The following is an 18,724-nucleotide window of genomic DNA, read 5'->3' on the forward strand; positions in this document are numbered from 1 at the left end:
TGAGTTTAGTTGAAGTTGAAAAAAAACTCTAAAATTACACAAATAGGAATGTTGATCAATCTTCCTCTAACAGTGACCAAATATGATCTGACTAAATACAGTTTGGTTATACTCATGGGTGGTGAAATCAAAATGTGGGCCAATTGGCTGGATCAGTCTTTGGTAATACCGGGCTGTAATGTTCCAGATTAGACAATGATCCCATAGACATACAAAACTAATTCAGATGTGGTGTAATCACACCAGAGTGACTGGACAAATTGTTTGGCAGGAAGCCCACATGCACCCACCCAGGATTATAAGGTTTGGCTAGAGATTGATATTGTTTTTATTTTACGAAACACCGGTGTTTGTGTGGCAGCTCCCTTCTAATGTTCTCTGGAAAATGACTTACTGCATCAAGAACAAATTAAAAAAAGGAAAACCAACCTTTATTTTATCCTTTACCTATTTAGTGCTAGCGGTTGTTTGATCCACTAAGCCATGTGTTGCCATGCAAATATCGTTGTAGCATAGAGCAAAGAGCCAATTAGAAAGGTGAAATCTGGAACTGTGCTCCGTTACAGTAAGCATAGTGGATCCTGTGATGTTACTATGTGAGTGATTTGGTTACCAGCTGTCTTTGCACATTTGCTCTAATAATGTTCCATGCCATAGTTATACATGCCCTGTGTTCCTCTATCTTCCACTGCTTCTATTCTGTGATTTCTTTTCACTCACCTAATCTTATACTCTGTTTTGCTTAGTATGCCAAAGCAGAATTCACACCCAGTTTATTGCTACAGTCAGTTGCACAGACATGAAGGCTTTGTAGAGTATACAGTCCCATGTGAAATCTTGCATCAATATGTTCTGTATATAAAAATTATTTAGTATCTTCTCAGCATCCACTTGTTGGCCTGTTTCCTTTCACATCCTGGATTTTTTGATTCTTATTTTTTTCAATGACTGGATGTTCCAAAACTAGTAGCTCATTCTCCTCCGCCTTCTTTTGCTGTCTGCCAGATGTTTCCAATCCATTCTGAGTTTTCTACAAGAACCTTGTTTCCCCAAAGGCAACATTGTCTTCTTCCAAGTCTCGCATCTCAGTCTGCTTCTTTGCAACCTCAAAAGTTTTTGTTTTGTCCTCTTCATCTCCTACTATCTATGGGCCAATATATTATTATATCTCTTGAGTTAAGCATAATTCATAGTATTCCTTGGTGAATGTTGTTGGCACACCAAATGGTTGTTTGTCTGTCTGTTATGACTAGAACATATAATTGTGTTTTTGCCCAACTGATGCCTTTGACATCTGAAATTTCCATAGGTCCAACTTAAACCACACCTACTGCTTATTAGTGATGAGTGAATCTGTCCCGGGTTCACTTCACCGCAAAGACGGCAAAAATGTGCATCAATTTTTTTTGACGCAGCAAATTTTTGTACCTGTTTCACAAATAAATCCACCAATGGTGAAACACAGAAATCTGCCCTGACAGAATCATGCCTGGCGAATAATTTTGCTCATCACTACTGCTGGCAATATAGGTGACTGTGTACAGACCTTAAAGACCAGTAGTGTTTTATGAAGGCTGAAACTGCAAATTCAGTCATGATCCTCTCAATGGAAGCTATGAAAAAGAAAGATGTTACATAATGTTAGAGATGTTCAATTCAAATGTAAAAATAAAAAAGGTTTGTGCTTTTGATGATCATTTTAGAGGCAGGTGGGTTATCCTTCCAAGGACTGCTGGCTTTAACCCTAGTGGTAATGTATGTACCTATGTAACAGCTTCTTACACAAGTCATTCTTTTGATGCCATAAAATGGTTGGCACATTGGCTCAGTGGCTAATGCTTCTGCCTTGCAGTGCTGGGATCCTAAATTCAATTCTGTCTTGTTAACTACGTGCAGAGTTTGTATGTTCTCCCCATGTCTTTTTGTGGTTTTCCTCTCACACTCCAAAAACATACAAGCATGGTAATTGGCTTGAGATAAAATGATCCCCTCTGTGTATGAATGTGATAGGGACTTTCGATTCTAAGCTTCCCTGGGACAGGGACTGATATGGATAATGTATAATCTCTGTAACACACTGTGTAAATGTGTGGCGCTATATAAATACAGGAAAAAAACATGAGGGAATACAAGTATTGTAGCTTTTTCATGCCCATGTGTTTTTTCTTTCCATATATTGCCAATAGCCAAAGCTAATAATATCAGTATTAAGTAACCAAGAATAATTTTTGTTTCCACATGTTGATGCTGAATGCTGACATCTAAAGGATTTCCCTCTTACACAAAACCAGTTTTGAAGCCAAGTCAAATTGAGAAAAAATGTTGACAGAAAACGCAGATGAAAACTCAGTCTGTCTTAAACATGTTTTATTTGTTCCCCAGCTGTTTGTAAAAATGTATGATCATTGCTCAATCTGCGAGGCACACACCAATAATTTGCTTGCCTTTAGAATATGTCCAGACATGTCTCAAGCTGAAATTTGTCAGCCAATATTTTTTTTTTTTTTAATGAATACAAAAAATGTCTTGGAGAATATAAATGCAGTGTAAGTGTAGTTCCAAGTACAGCTGTATATTCTATGCATGTAATAAATAAAAGCGAGATAAAAAACAAACAAACAGGTGCTGTTCCAACCAGTGTTTAGAAAGTCTACGTTTTGCTGCATTTTTCTGGAAAATATTTTTTCTAAAAGTTCAGGATTCAGAATACATGCAAGGAAAAACTAAGCTTATTTCAGTCAGAGACAAGAGACTTTACAGTTCATGCTCTAGAAATAATTCTCATGTTTAGACTATGGGGGAGATTTACTAATCCACGAACGGTCTGAAGGCGTCCGAATGCGTTTTTTTCGCAATGATCGGTATTTTTGCGACTTTTTCGTCACCGTCGCAAATTTTTCATATATTCCGCAACTTTTTCATCGCCATCGCAACTTTTTAGTATATTTTCCACGACTTTTTCGTCACCGCCGCGAAAAAATCAGATTGGTTTTTCCGCCGTTTACAATCGCTCAATACAAAAAAATCGCAACGGCGACGAAATAGTCGTGCATGATACGATAAAGTTGCGGCGGCGACGAAAAAGTCGCGACAAATGCGAAAAAGTTGTGACGGCGACGAAAAGATGGCAAAATTTTCGTTTCCAATCCGAATTTTTCCCTTTCGGGATTCGGATTCGTGGATTAGTAAATCTCACCCTATGTGTTTACTAATGCAAACTTTGTTTTTTTTCTACCCCCTGCTTAAATTTCGGGTGGGATTGGGCCAACAATGCAATATCAAAAGTAGGTTGTGGGCGGGTGTGGGTCGAGCCCTTCTGCCTCTCTCCCCGCCTGTGACCTAACTGAGCCCCACTTCTGGGTCTAGCAGCATCTATTTATAGGCGTGTGCCTGCCCTGCCCCACCCCCTCAGTTATGTTTTTCCTTACAACACCATCTCAGTCACATTAAAGCTTTTGCCTTGTCTGAACTTTTGAACATGAACCTTATAGAACGATACAAAATCTGTAAAGTAAATGTTGAGGAAATCCCACAAACAAGCAGACATTTTTCAGTAAAAAGTTCTCCTGTCATGTCTCAAGGTTGTTATCTTCTAACCTAAGCAATAATATTATTGTACACTGTATAACCAATGACAAATATGAACCACAATAAATGCTTGTATTCCATTTTCTATCTCACCTAAAGAATCCTCCTCCTTTCAACACTCCCTGACCAACACCATGGCCAGTAAAAACCACACCCCTGCTTCACCAGTCATGCCCCAGTCCATCCTGATAGAGAACTTATCCACAAGAAACTCTGTGCTCTGCGGGGCCATTTTTCAACATGGCAAAAATACCATCTAGCAGTCATAAAAACGTTGATAAATTGCATAAATAAATTGAAAAATGTTGGGTTTTAAAGAAACCCTTTATTTGATAGAAAACTAGACATGGTTGTGCTTTCCACCCTGTAATTCATTTGTCCTTCACTCAGAGAGTTACACAATCTGTTATGATTAGGGATGAGTAAACTTTTTCCCAGTTTTGTGGCGAAATTTGCCAGGTTTAAGTTCTTCATTTCAAGAAATGCAAGTAATATTAATTTGCTTGTTAGGTAAGAAATGTGTGCCCCTCATCATACAGTACTTCCCTGTGACCTTTTTGGGTTCCCAACTAAGAGTTTAAGAAATGATCCATTAATGGAATAGACTGGACATGTAGTCATATGTTTTCTTGGAATACAAAGTTTCTATCACATGGAATATGTTGAAATCATACACATCTCTGCTACTTGGAATGTAATTGGGTGCTCTTATTTGAATCACATTATTTCTTACTAATAACCGACTGACTTCTTTATACCAGTAAGCCGCCCATTGATATATTCCAGTTATACAGCATATATTCCAGTTATAAAGCATAATAATTAGGTTCACGACAGCATGGAATGAATAAACTATCCTATTTCTACATTAAAGAAATATTCATTTCTTTTTCCTGTAAAATATTCAGTAATAAGCACCAGCATTTGACTTTTTTGCAGGATGCCTTATTTGTGTGTTTTTTATTCATATCAGCCAGAACAGCCATAATTGCTCTTACTAGGTAGCCTTGTTGACAGACTAAAGTTAAAAGCTACCCAAGTGGGATGTATTAACTTGCCTGCTTTTTCTATTTTTATAAGCAAATCTTTGACAATGTTCCTTTTTTGGTAAAACGTGATGGGTTAGTATGACTTTGTTTAAATAAAACCTTCTTTTTGCCTTTAGGTTTTTGACTTTCCTGTATATATATTAATTTCAACTTGATTTTAATTAATTTAACTTCTGAATTTATAACAGTAATCAATATAATGTAATTTTAAAGCTATGCCAATCCCCTCTCAGATCAAATTCTAATTGCAAAAACTCACATTAGACTCAGATTAACAATGAAGCCCCTCCTTTTATAAATACAGTCCTTCATGCAACCTACTCTCTGCTTCTGCCCTTTGCCTCTTTGCTCCTCTCATCCCTTCATCCCTTCATCCCATTCCCGACTGTAAGACGGGATTCTGCCTGTCTCTGGAACTCTCTGCCTTAAGCCATCAGCCTCTCCCCTTCCTTCCAAACTTTCAAATGCCCCCTAAAGACCCACCTGTTTAGGGAAGCATATTCAGCATCTTGATCGATCACATATCATGTTATCATAAATCAAGTTTTCATATTCCTTCCTTTCAAATGTACCCCAACCCTTTAGACTGTAATTTCTTGATAATAAGGCCCTATCCTTATCCTATTTTTACTCTGTAACCCTTGTTTTGTAATTATTGTAAGACCCCTGTTCACTATAAATGAATGTAAAATGCTGTGTAACATGCATTCTGTTTAATTACCTTTTTCTCCTCCCGTATTTGCTCTGAAGAACCAGAAAATTTGGAAATGAAAGCACGTAAATTAACAGCACAGGCCCTATTCATTAAACTTAAGATGAACAAGGGGGTATCCTGCCCTGCGAGAAATTCATATATTCTCAAAATGAGAGCAGATACTTTGTCGGCAAACCAGTCCTGTTTATACAACACAAAATGACATAAATCTTATAGAGTGCCCCAAGGAAAGCCCTATAAAGGGGACTAATTATAATAAACCCCTAAGTGCTATATGCTGTGTATTGTGTTGCCGTGGGAAAGTTATGTTTGATTGGTTCATAAAACAAATCAGTAAATCCTTTCTAGACTGGATAAGGCAGCTGTATGCACTGAAATACAATACAGTTATTTGTATTGCAAGATAAACAAGAAGAATTTTTTTTTTCCACGAAATAATTTGGAATGATCATCATTTTACAGAATTTGTTTGGGCTATTTAATTTTTTGTTTGCAATCTGTATGTGTGTGTATATATATATATATATATGTCTACAGTATATATGTGTATATTGTAAGTATATAGTATATATAGGGTAATAGCAACCATATCAGCCTGGTACAGAAACAGCACAAGGCAGGTTTACAATTTCCTAACACAGACTCATCTGCCTGTTTGGAGACTTACTAGGAAGGTAGCACACTGTTGTAGCTGATTCAATAGATAGCTTCTAGCTAGTGAGGAAATACAGGGTTATGGAAGATAGCTCTTAGTACAAGTTGATCCAAGGACTGGATCAATAGAGAGGAAAATAGAGAGGCATACATATTACATATTTTATAAAATAATGTTATTTCAGAGAACAAAATTTAAAGTTTAAGCAATCTGCTGACACTGACTCTACTGGTATCACCCATTACACATACCTGCCCCATGTTCCCCTCAGTCAGGTAACAAACAGGTCAATTACAACTATATATAACATATTAAAGTTTTAGAAATATTTCATGTTTAAAAGCTCTTTCATCTAAGAACCCCTTTCATTATGATGGCTCCTTCTGGGCACATTATTTTAAGTTTCCCATTTTGTGACTGAAGCCTCATGATAAACACTGATGAATTAATACTATAGTATAAGCACAGTGCATGCAAGAGCAGCCAAAATAAATCACTTGGATTGCAGTCACTAGACTGTTTAACCAGTCACATAAGCGCCTTCTGCTAAATTACTTTGGGGCTCAAATTCTTTCAAGCTTTCATGTGAGCTGGGGTCATTAATCAACCTCTGTTAATTGAAATCAGTAAGAGGTGGCATGCCCCAGTGAGTGAAAACAGAGGCTTACATATCTTCTCCTTCTTGAAAGTGTGTTCCAATAGAGACACCATCCAGAGTCAGTTTGGATATAAAACATTTCTGAGCAAATTACATGTTTTGATCAACCTTTAATGCTATTACACCAAAGCTGGTCAGTCAATAGGGACAGTGTCGGACTGAGATGGAAGGGGCCCACCTGAAAACCCTGGACCATGCTCCTACTCTTTAAATTTTAATTCCTCCTCTCCTCTATCAAATTCTTTATTATCCTAGTCTCTTTTTTTCTCTAAATACTGAACTCTATTCTTCCATCTATCAAGCTTCCTTGTTCCCATACAGAAACAGGGAATGACCATGAAATAGGCTAAATAGTTAGAAGCAAGAGGGCTCACTGACACCTGGGCCCACAGGGAGTTTTCCTGGTATCCTGGTGGGCCAGTCTGACACTGAATAGGGAAAACAAGACAGACTGATGATCTTGTTATGTAAGTTGGGTAATGGGTTTGTCTGGAACTTCACAAGACCACCCTCTGACTAGACTGACTGACTCTCAGGCTAATTGTTCAGATCTTTGTAATTTGGTCATCCAGATTTGGTCATATGATGTACGTGTCATCATGTCTCCACACCTACAAGGCTATAATGGAGATGGCAGATGTGTAAATTAATTGTTGCTACAGAATATACTTGTGTGTAAATATCTCTGTGTTTTGTTCAAAACTTCAGCTCCTAGCATGTGCATAAGTGGAAACATTGGTGGTTCTGTCACCATAAGTATGTCCATCTTGATGTTATGAATATATGGCTTAAAATGTGAGGGGTGGGGTTGTCACTCAAGGATGGCTCTATGAATAAGACATTGGGTGGAGTGTACTACAGTGGGGCCTGTGGTGAGACCAGAAATGTCCTAGATATGTCTTTGTACAGATGTATCTGTGTTGGATTTATTTGTGGAGACCAGTACAGGTACGGGACCTGTTATTCAGAGTGCTCGTGACCTGGGGTTTTCCAGATAAGGTTTCTTTCCGTAATTTGGATCGCCATAACTTACGTCTTCTAAAAATCATTTAAATATTGAATAAACTCAATAGGCTTGTTTTGTCTCCAATAAGGATTCATTGGGGCCGCAATAAATAAGTACCGATTCATCAACGTTATTTCGCATGCATTATCACTCATATCGCATGCGTTAAAAAGCACGTTATCACAATGAGTTATTGTAGTAATTATGGCATAGAAATAAAACTAACGCATGATTCACAAACACATATGAAGCATTAAACGCGTAAAATGTGGCGATAATTACTGTGAAACTTAAGTAGGCGTACGAACAAAATTGCAGCTGGTGATGTCTGTGGTGACAAGATTTTTAGTCGGATTTTATTAAGAATGTGATTGCCCTAGATGCATGCTTGTGTTTTCAGGGAAATGGTAATTTTCAGAAAAGTAGTTTTCAGAAAGTAACTGCTACGTGCGTAATATCGTGCGCTAATATCAAGTGCGGCAAACAATTTCGCATGCGGCAGAAATTATCACGCTTACGTTAAAATATCGCTTAAAACGCTCATCGCCAGATAAATAACGCCAAGAACATCACTTCTTAATTATGACAAGTGTCCTTTTAGTGAATCGAGCGTTAAGTCACAAAAAATAAGAAGTGATAATATTTTTAACACATGCTATAAATATCACTCGTTTTATCGACCTTTAGTTGATAAAACGGCCACATTATATCTTAGTTGAGATCAAGTACAGGTATGGGACCTGTTATCCAGAATGTTTGGGACCAAGGGTATTCTGGATAAGGGGTCTTTCCGTAATTTGGATCTCCATAACTTAAGTCTACTAAAAAATCAAAAAACATTTAATTAAACCCAATAGGATTGTTTTGCCTCCAATAAGGATTAATTATATCTTAGTTGGGATCAAGTACAATGTACTGTTTTATTATTACAGAGAAAAAGGGAATCAGTTTTAAAATTCTGAATTATTTGATTAAAATGGAGTCTATGGCAGACAGGCTTTCTGTAATTCGGAGCTTTCTGGATAATGGGTTTCTGGATAAGGGATCCCATACCTGTACAAGGTTTTGTTTTATTATTACAGAGAAAAAGAAAATGATTTTTAAAAATTAGAATTATTTGCTTATAATGGAGTCTATGGGAGATGGCCTTCCCGTAATTCGGAACTTTCTGGATAATGGGTTTCCGGATAAGGGATCCCATACCTGTACAGTACAAACCTGTAACAGAATTGGAACTGGTGAACAATTCAGAGGGAAAATTTCAAGATCTGTTGGCTAGATTTAGATTCCTACAAGAACTGAACTAAAACTCTTTTGGAGCAGAACCAAATACTTAAAAATATGCCAGAACAGGGGCCTGGAACTGAACTGTGATAAACGTCATAGTTGCTGACCATTCTGGTACAGTAGCTGACAACAGGCTGGAAATGAACTGCAACCATGCCACAAAGTAGAATATTTTGCTTAATACCAATTGATTTGGCACCTGTTGTAACAGGTTGAGCTGTGACCCAGCAAATTTTCAGCAATGTTCCAGTTCAGTTTTTTTGTTTAGCTTTTAAAGATCTAGCTAGGAATTGCTAAAGCAAGTTTGTATTTCTTCTGTATTTTACTGTACATGAAACTTGTTTACTGCACACGTACTGCAGCTGCTGATGTTCATTGCTCTTTATCTCACTAGGTATGATTTTGTAGAGATTGAAGACCCCAGTGATGGCACAATTCTTGGACGCTGGTGTGGCTCTAGTACAGTGCCAAGCAAGCAAATATCAAAAGGGAATCAGATCAGAATTCGCTTTGTATCTGATGAATATTTACCTTCGGAACCAGGATTCTGCATCCATTATACACTTCTCACACCAGTAAGTAAAGCGCTTCTGCCAAGCTCAGCACATTACAGTAATTATTAATCACTGTTATACTTGGGGTAATCTGATCTGGTCACATACTGGGAAGAGGCCAAAAAAGTTAATGAAAGATAAACAGTTTTCTTTGACAAGCAATTTATCCCTTACATAAAAACTAAATATATACCCAGGTGTAAGATTTGCTGATTTAGGATCTACCAGCAAGTGGGTCTGTGGTCAGTCATGTGAAAAGTCTTCCACAACATTTGCCTCACTTGCTTTAGGAAATTCAATATCCATGACATACTTTCTCATTTCTGTTAAATATGTGTAAAAACAAATATAACTTAACTTAGTAGGCATATGTGTAATTCTAAATCTGATAAATAAAAACAGTTACACAATCAAAATGTTTTAAATTAGAATATAATATACTGCACTGGTAAAACTGGTAAACACTACTATACTTTATATAAACAAAGCTGCTGTGTATTCATAGGGGTAGCCATTTTATCTAAAAAAGAGAAAAGGCAGAAAAGGGCGCAGGTTACATAAGATTTGAAGAATAAAATAGATATATAAATAGGAAGATGTACAATAGTCAAATGGGGTCTATTTACAATAGGATTTACAAGACAATAGTGGGCAGCTCTGTGTAATGTTTGCTGAAAAGTGTGTTACACTAGCTAGTTAAAAATAATCTACAATTAATATTTTAAAAACTGAAAATTTGTGATAAATGTGGTGGCTGTGGTCCTGGTGGTAAGGAAAGGCACTATTACTGTTCATTATTTAAATAGCATAGACATATTACACTGCACAAAATCTTTGTGTTCTTCACTTGTACGGTGTGTGGCAGTACTAACCTAATGAGCACTAAAATGATGGAGAATAATGCCTCAAATGATGGATAGCAGATTTTCTAGAAACTGTAGTTCTCACAGCTACAGTATATAAAAATAGTCACCACTTCAGAAATTATTGGCCTCTTTCGCTGTGATTAGAGGTTGGCGGGTAGCCAGAAAGGATGTGAATATTGTTGAATTGTGTAAGTAGCCTAAATTTGTTCACACAGGCACGCTTTTGTAGGCTTGCAGAGAGACTGAAATATATGGCTTCTTCACTTTATTCTGACAATGATGAAGATTGTTTGTGTTACTAATAAATTACTGTCCATATCGGAGTTGGGAAATACATCTGAGGGCTCATTTACTAAGGCAGCACTGTGTGTAAAGAGCAAACATGAGACACAATTTGTTGTCAATGTGGTAGTGTGATTGAGTTGGACCAACATAGGCAACCCTGAAACTGCTGCCTGCTCTACACAGGATAAAGTACAAGGCATACGTGTGTCACAGTGTGCTGTGCCTTATGACAAGGGCAGTGCTAAGCCCCCGCAGGAAGGATACCCCACGGAACACTAACCATTCACTTAACCTTGTATCTGTATTCTCCTTGGAATTGCTTTCCCCCATAGACATAATAACATCCAGTTTTTTGGGAATGAAAAGGCCACAGCTTTTAATTACAGTTCCCAATACAGATATCAACATATTAACTTACAAACCAAATCAAACCAACTTAGAACATGAGTGAAAACCCCTTTACAAAGAATGCTTCAAACAATATACAGTATACCTTCCTGGGCTACCTGACATGTCAGGCAAGCATCCTTTAGTGTCAGGTGGCCAAGTGAAGCCAGGCAGCCAACTGTCACTGCACTTGCAGTACCCATGTCCATCAAGATAGTGCATCGCTACCCCACAGCTACTTACCCGTAACAATATATATATATATATAGAACCAAGGGTGGCCCACTGCTTCAATCCTTATCCCAGGTGCAATGTAAAAAGTTTAAATATCGAAAAAAAGACCAGCAACACCGGATTTATTGCAAAAAATTAATTGTGTATTAAAAAATGCATGAACAGCCAACGTTTCGGTCCCCGTTGGGAACTTTCTCAAGGTCTTTTTTTCGATATATAAATATATATATATAGTTTCCCAACATCGACACTCATCGGTACTCCAAAAAACAAGGGGCGGGTGCTGAACCACAAATCACATCCAGTCCATAGAAAGCACTCATCCCTGATGACGATCCCATGTGGATCGAAACGCGTAGATATTATGCCTGAATAAAGGACTTGCTTTATTGATACTCGTGCCGTGAGTGTTTTCTATGGACTAGCTATATATATATATATATATATATATATACAAAAGCTGGTATTGTTTTTTAGAAAAGGTGTCAACCTTAACTTTGGGTCACTATGCCATTATAGCCTGGTATGGTTGCCACCCATCTAGTATTTCCCCAGACTAGCTAGTTAATTGTCAGGTAGGGCCGGGACTGGTATAACAAATTTACCTGCAATATACTTCCAAGTACAATTGTTATTTCCATCATTCCCTCACTTCTGTGCACTGTTACAGCCCTTTAAAGCCCTCCTTCAACCCCTATCTTACCACATCCAGCTTCCCCAATCCACTGATTTGCCTGCCCCTGATGTCACTGCCCCATCCCATGCAGTGATGGCTGGTGATATACTCTGGCACAGGTGGCAAACCTACAAGAATGCTGCAATTTCTATAACTTATATTTAAAAGGTGGCAACCCAATAGCCTGGTAGGCAGCAATCCATGATATATACCTGAAATAAAGTTCATATCCCATTCCTTTTTTTTTCTTTTTTTCTGCTTTATCTTTTCTTTGTCACTTGCCCAAACATTGCAAACAGTGCAAATATATACATTTGGATGGAGGAGAGTGCCTACTGTCAGAGCAGACTCCAGACTAGAACCTTAGCATTTTGATTTAGTAATTGGATAGTTATCCTGTTGAGTTTTTGTCTAGGTGATCATTTTACATAATTACTAATAACGATTTATTTCAAGATTCCTGGCCCAAACATCTGGGGCACCCTCACCTGATGTGGTCTGAATTAAGAGCAAAAATACATTTTTATCTAAATAAATGATGACATTGTCTATGAGGTATAGCTTTGTACTGACTACATACTAATCTTCACCGTAAAACTAAATAGCTCTAATATGTGATTTACTGGAAACTGAATACAAGGAATGGATGCCATTCCGACATAAGAATGATTCCTCCTCCACACTCAAAACTATTGGTATCTAGCAACAGAAATTGGCAGCAATCCTATGTATATCAATAAGCCAAGGTATTTGGCCAAATATTTTTATGGAAAAAAGATATATAACTTTGAAGATCATTTGCAAGATGTCAAAAACAGATTCTTCTTATGACAGATAAATGGAGAGAGTAAAACAAAAAGGTATAGAGTTTCCTATCTGTTGCACTTGGATACGCGTACCTTGGGTATTAAATAGTCTTGGGCTGGCAAGGGCTGTGATTAAATCCGTAAATCCCATGCCTTTTTCATTTTTTTTTTATTTTTAATGCTTGGAAAGTTCCATTTTATTGGCTGTGGCTTAAGCAACATAATCGGCTCTAAGTATTTCGCGGCACAGTAGCTCTAATACATAGTGCTACTCAAAAAGACAATAGCATATACGGAATAATTGTATGACCTGTGTAGAAAAGATGATTAACCCTCTATGATGATTTACCTATTACAGATATTTATTTTCTTTTTCTATCTACAGGCATTTGTCTATCTATATTTACAAGGAGATACCAAATGCCAGTGTAGGAGCTTAAGTATTCCTCTTATACTAAGTACCATTGGCAACAAAACGCGTATAGTTGCCATTTAAAATTGGACATTGCTGTCCAGTGCCAGTTATTCACTAGGTTTGTGGCAGCTATGTCTATATAGGAACAGAAGCTCTATTATAATGGTAGATGATAGTCTACATACACCATTGCCAAGAGTTTGCAAACTTGAACTGAGCAACAGTAAAAATGCACTTAACTACATTAGGTGCCCATATGCAGTATTCACAGACAGTACCAACTAAAGAAATATTTTTCATTTTGTAAAGTTGCCTTCTTCTTAATCCTCTAGAATTGCATATATATGTTCAATTGTTTGAAAGTGATAAAGCAGCAAGTGCTGCAATTTTGATATGATTTACACAAGGAATCATATACTTTTTTTCTCCATTAAGACATAATCCATTGTGAGCATAAAAGCACCTGCTTCACAAATTTAGATGACTATAGGACGTGGATATCTTCTTTCAAAATATCAACAGTAGATGTGGGAATTAATGCAAAGTAATTCAACCCCAGCACTGGGGTTGTTTAGAAAAGTAGAAATATGGCAGCCCAAAAGCTATTGAAAATGCTATTTCAGTAAATAAAAATGAAGTGTTACACAAATAATACTTGAATAAATATTTTATAAAGTACCCAAAATACAAGTTTCTTTCTGTGTATTGCCTTCTGGGTATACAATATGATGCTTAATAAAGTTTTGTTACCTTAAAGACTTTTTAGTCCATTTCAGTGGTCTAAGCATTTTGTTCCACAGATAGCATAGCAGCAGCTTTTAGGTTTAGGCACCAGACATCTAAAAAATAGACCATAAGGAATTACACTCTTCAAATCACTGTCTTGTCTGCTGCTTTCTAGAAATCCTTTACATTTCCCTTTGTCATGTCCCCATCACACTACCCCCACACTACTCTGTGTCTCAATCATGTTTTCTACATCTTTTTAATACTGTCCTTTCTATTACCAGCTACTTCCTACCTTCCCCCAAATGTTCCTTTGTCTTATCTTCCACACTCTACCTTTGTTTTCCTGTCTTTCTTCTTCTAATACCAGTGTATATCTTGATTTTGACCTGTGTCTTGTAAACTTCTATTTATCTTATCCAAAGTCTTCCCATGACCATTCGCTGAGTGGAGGCAGCAATTAAAGTAATGACTCAAATTTAAATGCTCTTTCTTCAATTTTATTTTGCTTTTGGATTCACTTCCACTTCATTTGATTTTCATTGCTCTATGTAATTAATATCATCAATTTTCCTTTATAATTGTGTGGCTTCTTATAAAAGAGATTTTGCTGAGTTTTGAAGCACACACTGTTTAACGTAGCCATTTGAATCATATTTCAGTTCAAGTGCATTGAATATCCAGTGATACATTCCATATTTCATTGGGGATAAATTGTTTACATTGAGACATTTGTCTTTTCTGGGTATGAAGCCATAAAACATTCAAGACTTTTATACAGCTTTATTAAAGAGGCCTGGAAACAATTACAGAGGCAAGTGATGTGTGTTTTTCATATATTTATGACTCCAGTGATTCATAGTCTGTGATGTGGTTAGTCATAGTTACATAGTAGCCGAGGTTAAAGAAAGACATAAGTCTATGCTGAATGCACACAGACCCCATATAAACAAATCATTTATTTTTCTTTGAAAATAAATACATATTCTAATTAGGTGAGTTCTTTGTAAACTGAAAGAGGAATAATGGAAACTTTTTTAAAGTTTATTGCACCGATATGAAGACATCACAGTTTTGACAAAATACAGAAAGTGGCCTTTACGAGATAGCTAAGCCAGTGTCACACCTGTAACTATAAGACAAATTGGGTGAAAACATGGGAGAAACAAGTCTGTTGTGCCGACTATAACTGGAAGCTACACCTCTGTCTCTCTGTTATTTTTTACTGTATATCTATTGTGTTAAGGAATTACCTCCTTATACAGCAATTCTGCAATAATAAAACAGATTCAGTTCTTTGAGAAAATTATATTTTACAGTTTGTCCTCTAAAAACATATGGGCATGATCCAATTTTATTCCCATAGATTTCAATGTGATAAATATTGAGATAAGTGTTTCTCCTTGAATTGCATCTGGCTCTACGGGAATATCCAGAATTGAATAAGAAGATAGGCTTTTTTTCATCAAATTGAATCTGGCCCATTATTTCTATATTTTGCACTTCTGCCACTGCAGATTTTTTAACCGTAGGAGAATCAAAAATTAAAAAGGCATGAGCAGCCCCATCTTAGTTTGAAATTTCCTTTTCTATCTTTTCAATGGCAAGCTTTTATTAAAAACTCATGTATTTTCTAATAGAGATGTTATTTCATACTGTGGTTAGGTAACAAAGATTGACTTGCTGCTGGATTTTTTATTCCAGTAGCAAACATGAAAGTGTTTACTTATGAAGTAGTTTCACAATCCCGAGACATATTATGTAACTGCTTCCATTATTTCATTGTTTACACCAATGATCCCATTCCAAAAGTTTCTATTTTTTCCTACTCAGAATCCCTTCCCTCTCTAATTTCGAATCAGTGTGTGTGTATGTAGATCGTTACCACATACAACTATGGTTGCTGCTGTATCCATGGAAATAGTTCAGATGATTAAAGCAAATGCTGATGTCCCTACTAAAAGTGCTGAAGTGTAGAATGTCTTTTGTGAGATATAAGGGAACAGGAACTATAGCTGCAATGGTAATGTCGTCTAGTGATAGAATAGTAGGTAAACTTAGGGTTGCCGTTTGTGAAAGGGATAGCAACAAGTATGCCATACAGCATCAGGCATCACTATGTAAAAATAGTGTATTAATCATGCTGCATATTCATTTTCACTGTCATTTTTTTCTGCACAAAATTGGAGTGTAAAAGCAGAAGCATCACTGATTATTTACACCTTGTTTTACTGATGGATTTTACTTGCTGCCTAATTTTTTTCCATTGGCTTAAAGGGGTTACACCATTAATATAACACTGTAACATACTGATGTTAAATACTGTAATTGTGCAGCACAAAAGAAAATCCACACCTTTATAAATTGTCAGTTTTTTTCCACTACTTTTTCTGGCATAAATGATTCTAAACAGCTTGATAAATGGGCACCTAATTGTGCTTTGGGGACACCTCACTTAGTAGTAAATAAGAATATATTAGGGAGAAACTGTAGTCTTTAATTGCAGAAAAAGAACCTCATATATATATGCAGGTCATTTCAGCCTATAAATAAGTAAGCTTTAAAGTCTGTAATAGGTCCAGAAACTCACAACAGTTGTGATGAGCACATTTTTTCGGCAGGTATGGATTCACATTCAAATGCAAAATTCTACATTTTGTCATCAGCAAACATTTTTGCAAAAAATACTTAAAAATTTTCGGAGAAAATTTTCCTGTTACCTGTTTGCAATGATAGAGTCAGTGGGGTGGTACCACTTTGCTAAGCTCCGCCCAGTGACTGTAATTACTAACCTCTTACCCAAGGCCAGTGCTCCTCTTCCATTAAAAATACAGACTTGGTAGCACTAAACATTTGCAGCCATTGTGTGTGTATGTGCCAAGCCTAAAGCAGCATGAGGTATGTCTGGGCTAGGTAGGAAAACACGTTGCTTGTGCTGCTGAAAGCTATTCTAAATAAATAGCTTATTGTAAACCTTTTTTCAGTGGGACTCTGGTTCTGATACATAAAGAGTATCTAGAATGTATACCATAAAGCAAAAGAGGATTTCCCATAAATAATATAGAAGTAGCCCTATGGCTAAGGTAAAATTAATTTCTAATGTGTAAACTGTGGCAATAATGTTTCCGTCAGTAAAGTAAAACCTGTATTTTTCAAAACTGCACAACTTTATGCAGTTTAGTTACTGTTAGATTCTGATAGTAGCAACTGGACACCTATTAAAACAATATAGATATATACAGTCAATACTATAAACTGAAGCTAAACTAACATTATTTAGTATAAACATTTTGCTCGGTCTGAAAAGTTCTTTGTTTTAAATATCTATTTCACAGAAACCCCCTTTTATTTTGTTTCATTGATAGCATTTCATTTCATTCTTTTCCAGCTCTTAAAATGCCTGTAAAAACCACTTTTGGCAGAGATTTGTAGAGAAAAAAAGAGTGCGAGTGTTTAAGTTGTTCCAGGGCATGCCTGTGCATTTGTGGAGGCTACTGTCAGTTGTTCCTGGCAGGATCCATTGTCTGCATGCCTTGTCTGCTACTTAAGCTATTTAAAATGCACATTATGTGCATAAATGTGTGACATGGCCTGAATGAGATTTGATACACCTTTTTATTAAGCTAGACTTACAAAGTGGTTACTGTTCTTTGTTGGTGCGATAAGTAGAGATAGGCCGATTTCTCAGCTTTCATTACAGTAATACCTCTTCTTTAGTCTTTATCCTCTAGATTGGTATGTATGAGGTGAAAGGGTCACCTATCTTAACTTCATTTTAGCCAAAAGAATATTATGAAAATATCTTGGAATATTTATTCTGGAATATTGTGCAGCTGTTACTAAGATATAACATTTCCATGGCAAGTTACATTTCTAAAAATGTTTAATAGATAAATATACTCTGTAAATATAGTTTGCTTTTTGTTTGTTTTCTGTAAAACATAAAGTTTGTAAGCAGAAATAAAGGCTCTATTATGGCCTCAAGTGCAGTGGGCAACTTGTGATTTTCCCTGCAGTCAATTGCAGCTAAAACCCCTTTCATTAAAGGTACTCAACGCGCTCCTTGCACTTTCCTATAGTTGCATTAGGTGCTACTCAGTCCTTTCTGCCTTTCCTTATAAATTGAGCACTACTTAACCTATTAACACAGGGGAACCCTGGAGCTTAAACTGCCTCCTGCATTAATCGGCACAGTTCAGATGTGCCAAAAGAATCAAACACACATGACTAGTACACTAAACACTGAAAAAGGTGCCAGCGAACAACATAAATGATGCCAGGCAGACATCAAATTACTCAGTGCAATTGCACCTGATTCGTGACAAAGGGCACACACAGTTGCATTCATTTTCAGTCACAATTGCAGTAGTGCAGTGCAATTGCTTCAAGAGAATGGTCTGTTTACGTCCCCAAAGATGCCAGAATTGCAGGAAAAAACATGCTGCATTGTGGGAAAAAAACATGGTGATTGCATTTGCTTGCTGCACCTTTGTAAGTGAATGTGCCTTATAGTGTATTTACTTGATATTGTATTTTATGCACAGAACATGGTTTGGGTTGCCACTACTGCAGGGCTTTGTTCAGGAGAGGCATTCTTTACAGAAGGCTACAAAACAATATTGTAAGACTGTGCAAAGCACTTTGCTGGCAAGAGAAAAATGTAAACAACCCCAAAATCTCTAGCTATTGTTTAATCAAACCAATGATGCCAGTACTATAAAGCAGCAATGCAATCCACTGTGCCACTTGGTGCATCTGTGGTAAAACACCTGGACATTTTTATACCTGGCCATCTATAGAACCAGCGGATCTCTTGG

The 18,724-nt window shown here is 36.8% G+C and overlaps 1 protein-coding gene across 1 annotated transcript in view; it reads left to right on the forward strand.

The window, feature by feature from the left end:
• pdgfc (platelet derived growth factor C) overlaps positions 1 to 18,724 on the forward strand; it is a 146,686-nt gene that overhangs the window by 116,594 nt on the left and 11,368 nt on the right. Inside the window, exon 3 of the mRNA XM_002934746.5 lies at positions 9,353 to 9,533. Coding sequence (XP_002934792.2) covers positions 9,353 to 9,533 — 181 coding nt within the window. The remainder of the gene's footprint in view (positions 1 to 9,352; positions 9,534 to 18,724) is intronic.

The sequence above is a fragment of the Xenopus tropicalis genome, chromosome 1 (genome assembly GCF_000004195.4).
Source record: "Xenopus tropicalis strain Nigerian chromosome 1, UCB_Xtro_10.0, whole genome shotgun sequence".
Lineage (NCBI taxonomy): Eukaryota > Metazoa > Chordata > Amphibia > Anura > Pipidae > Xenopus > Xenopus tropicalis.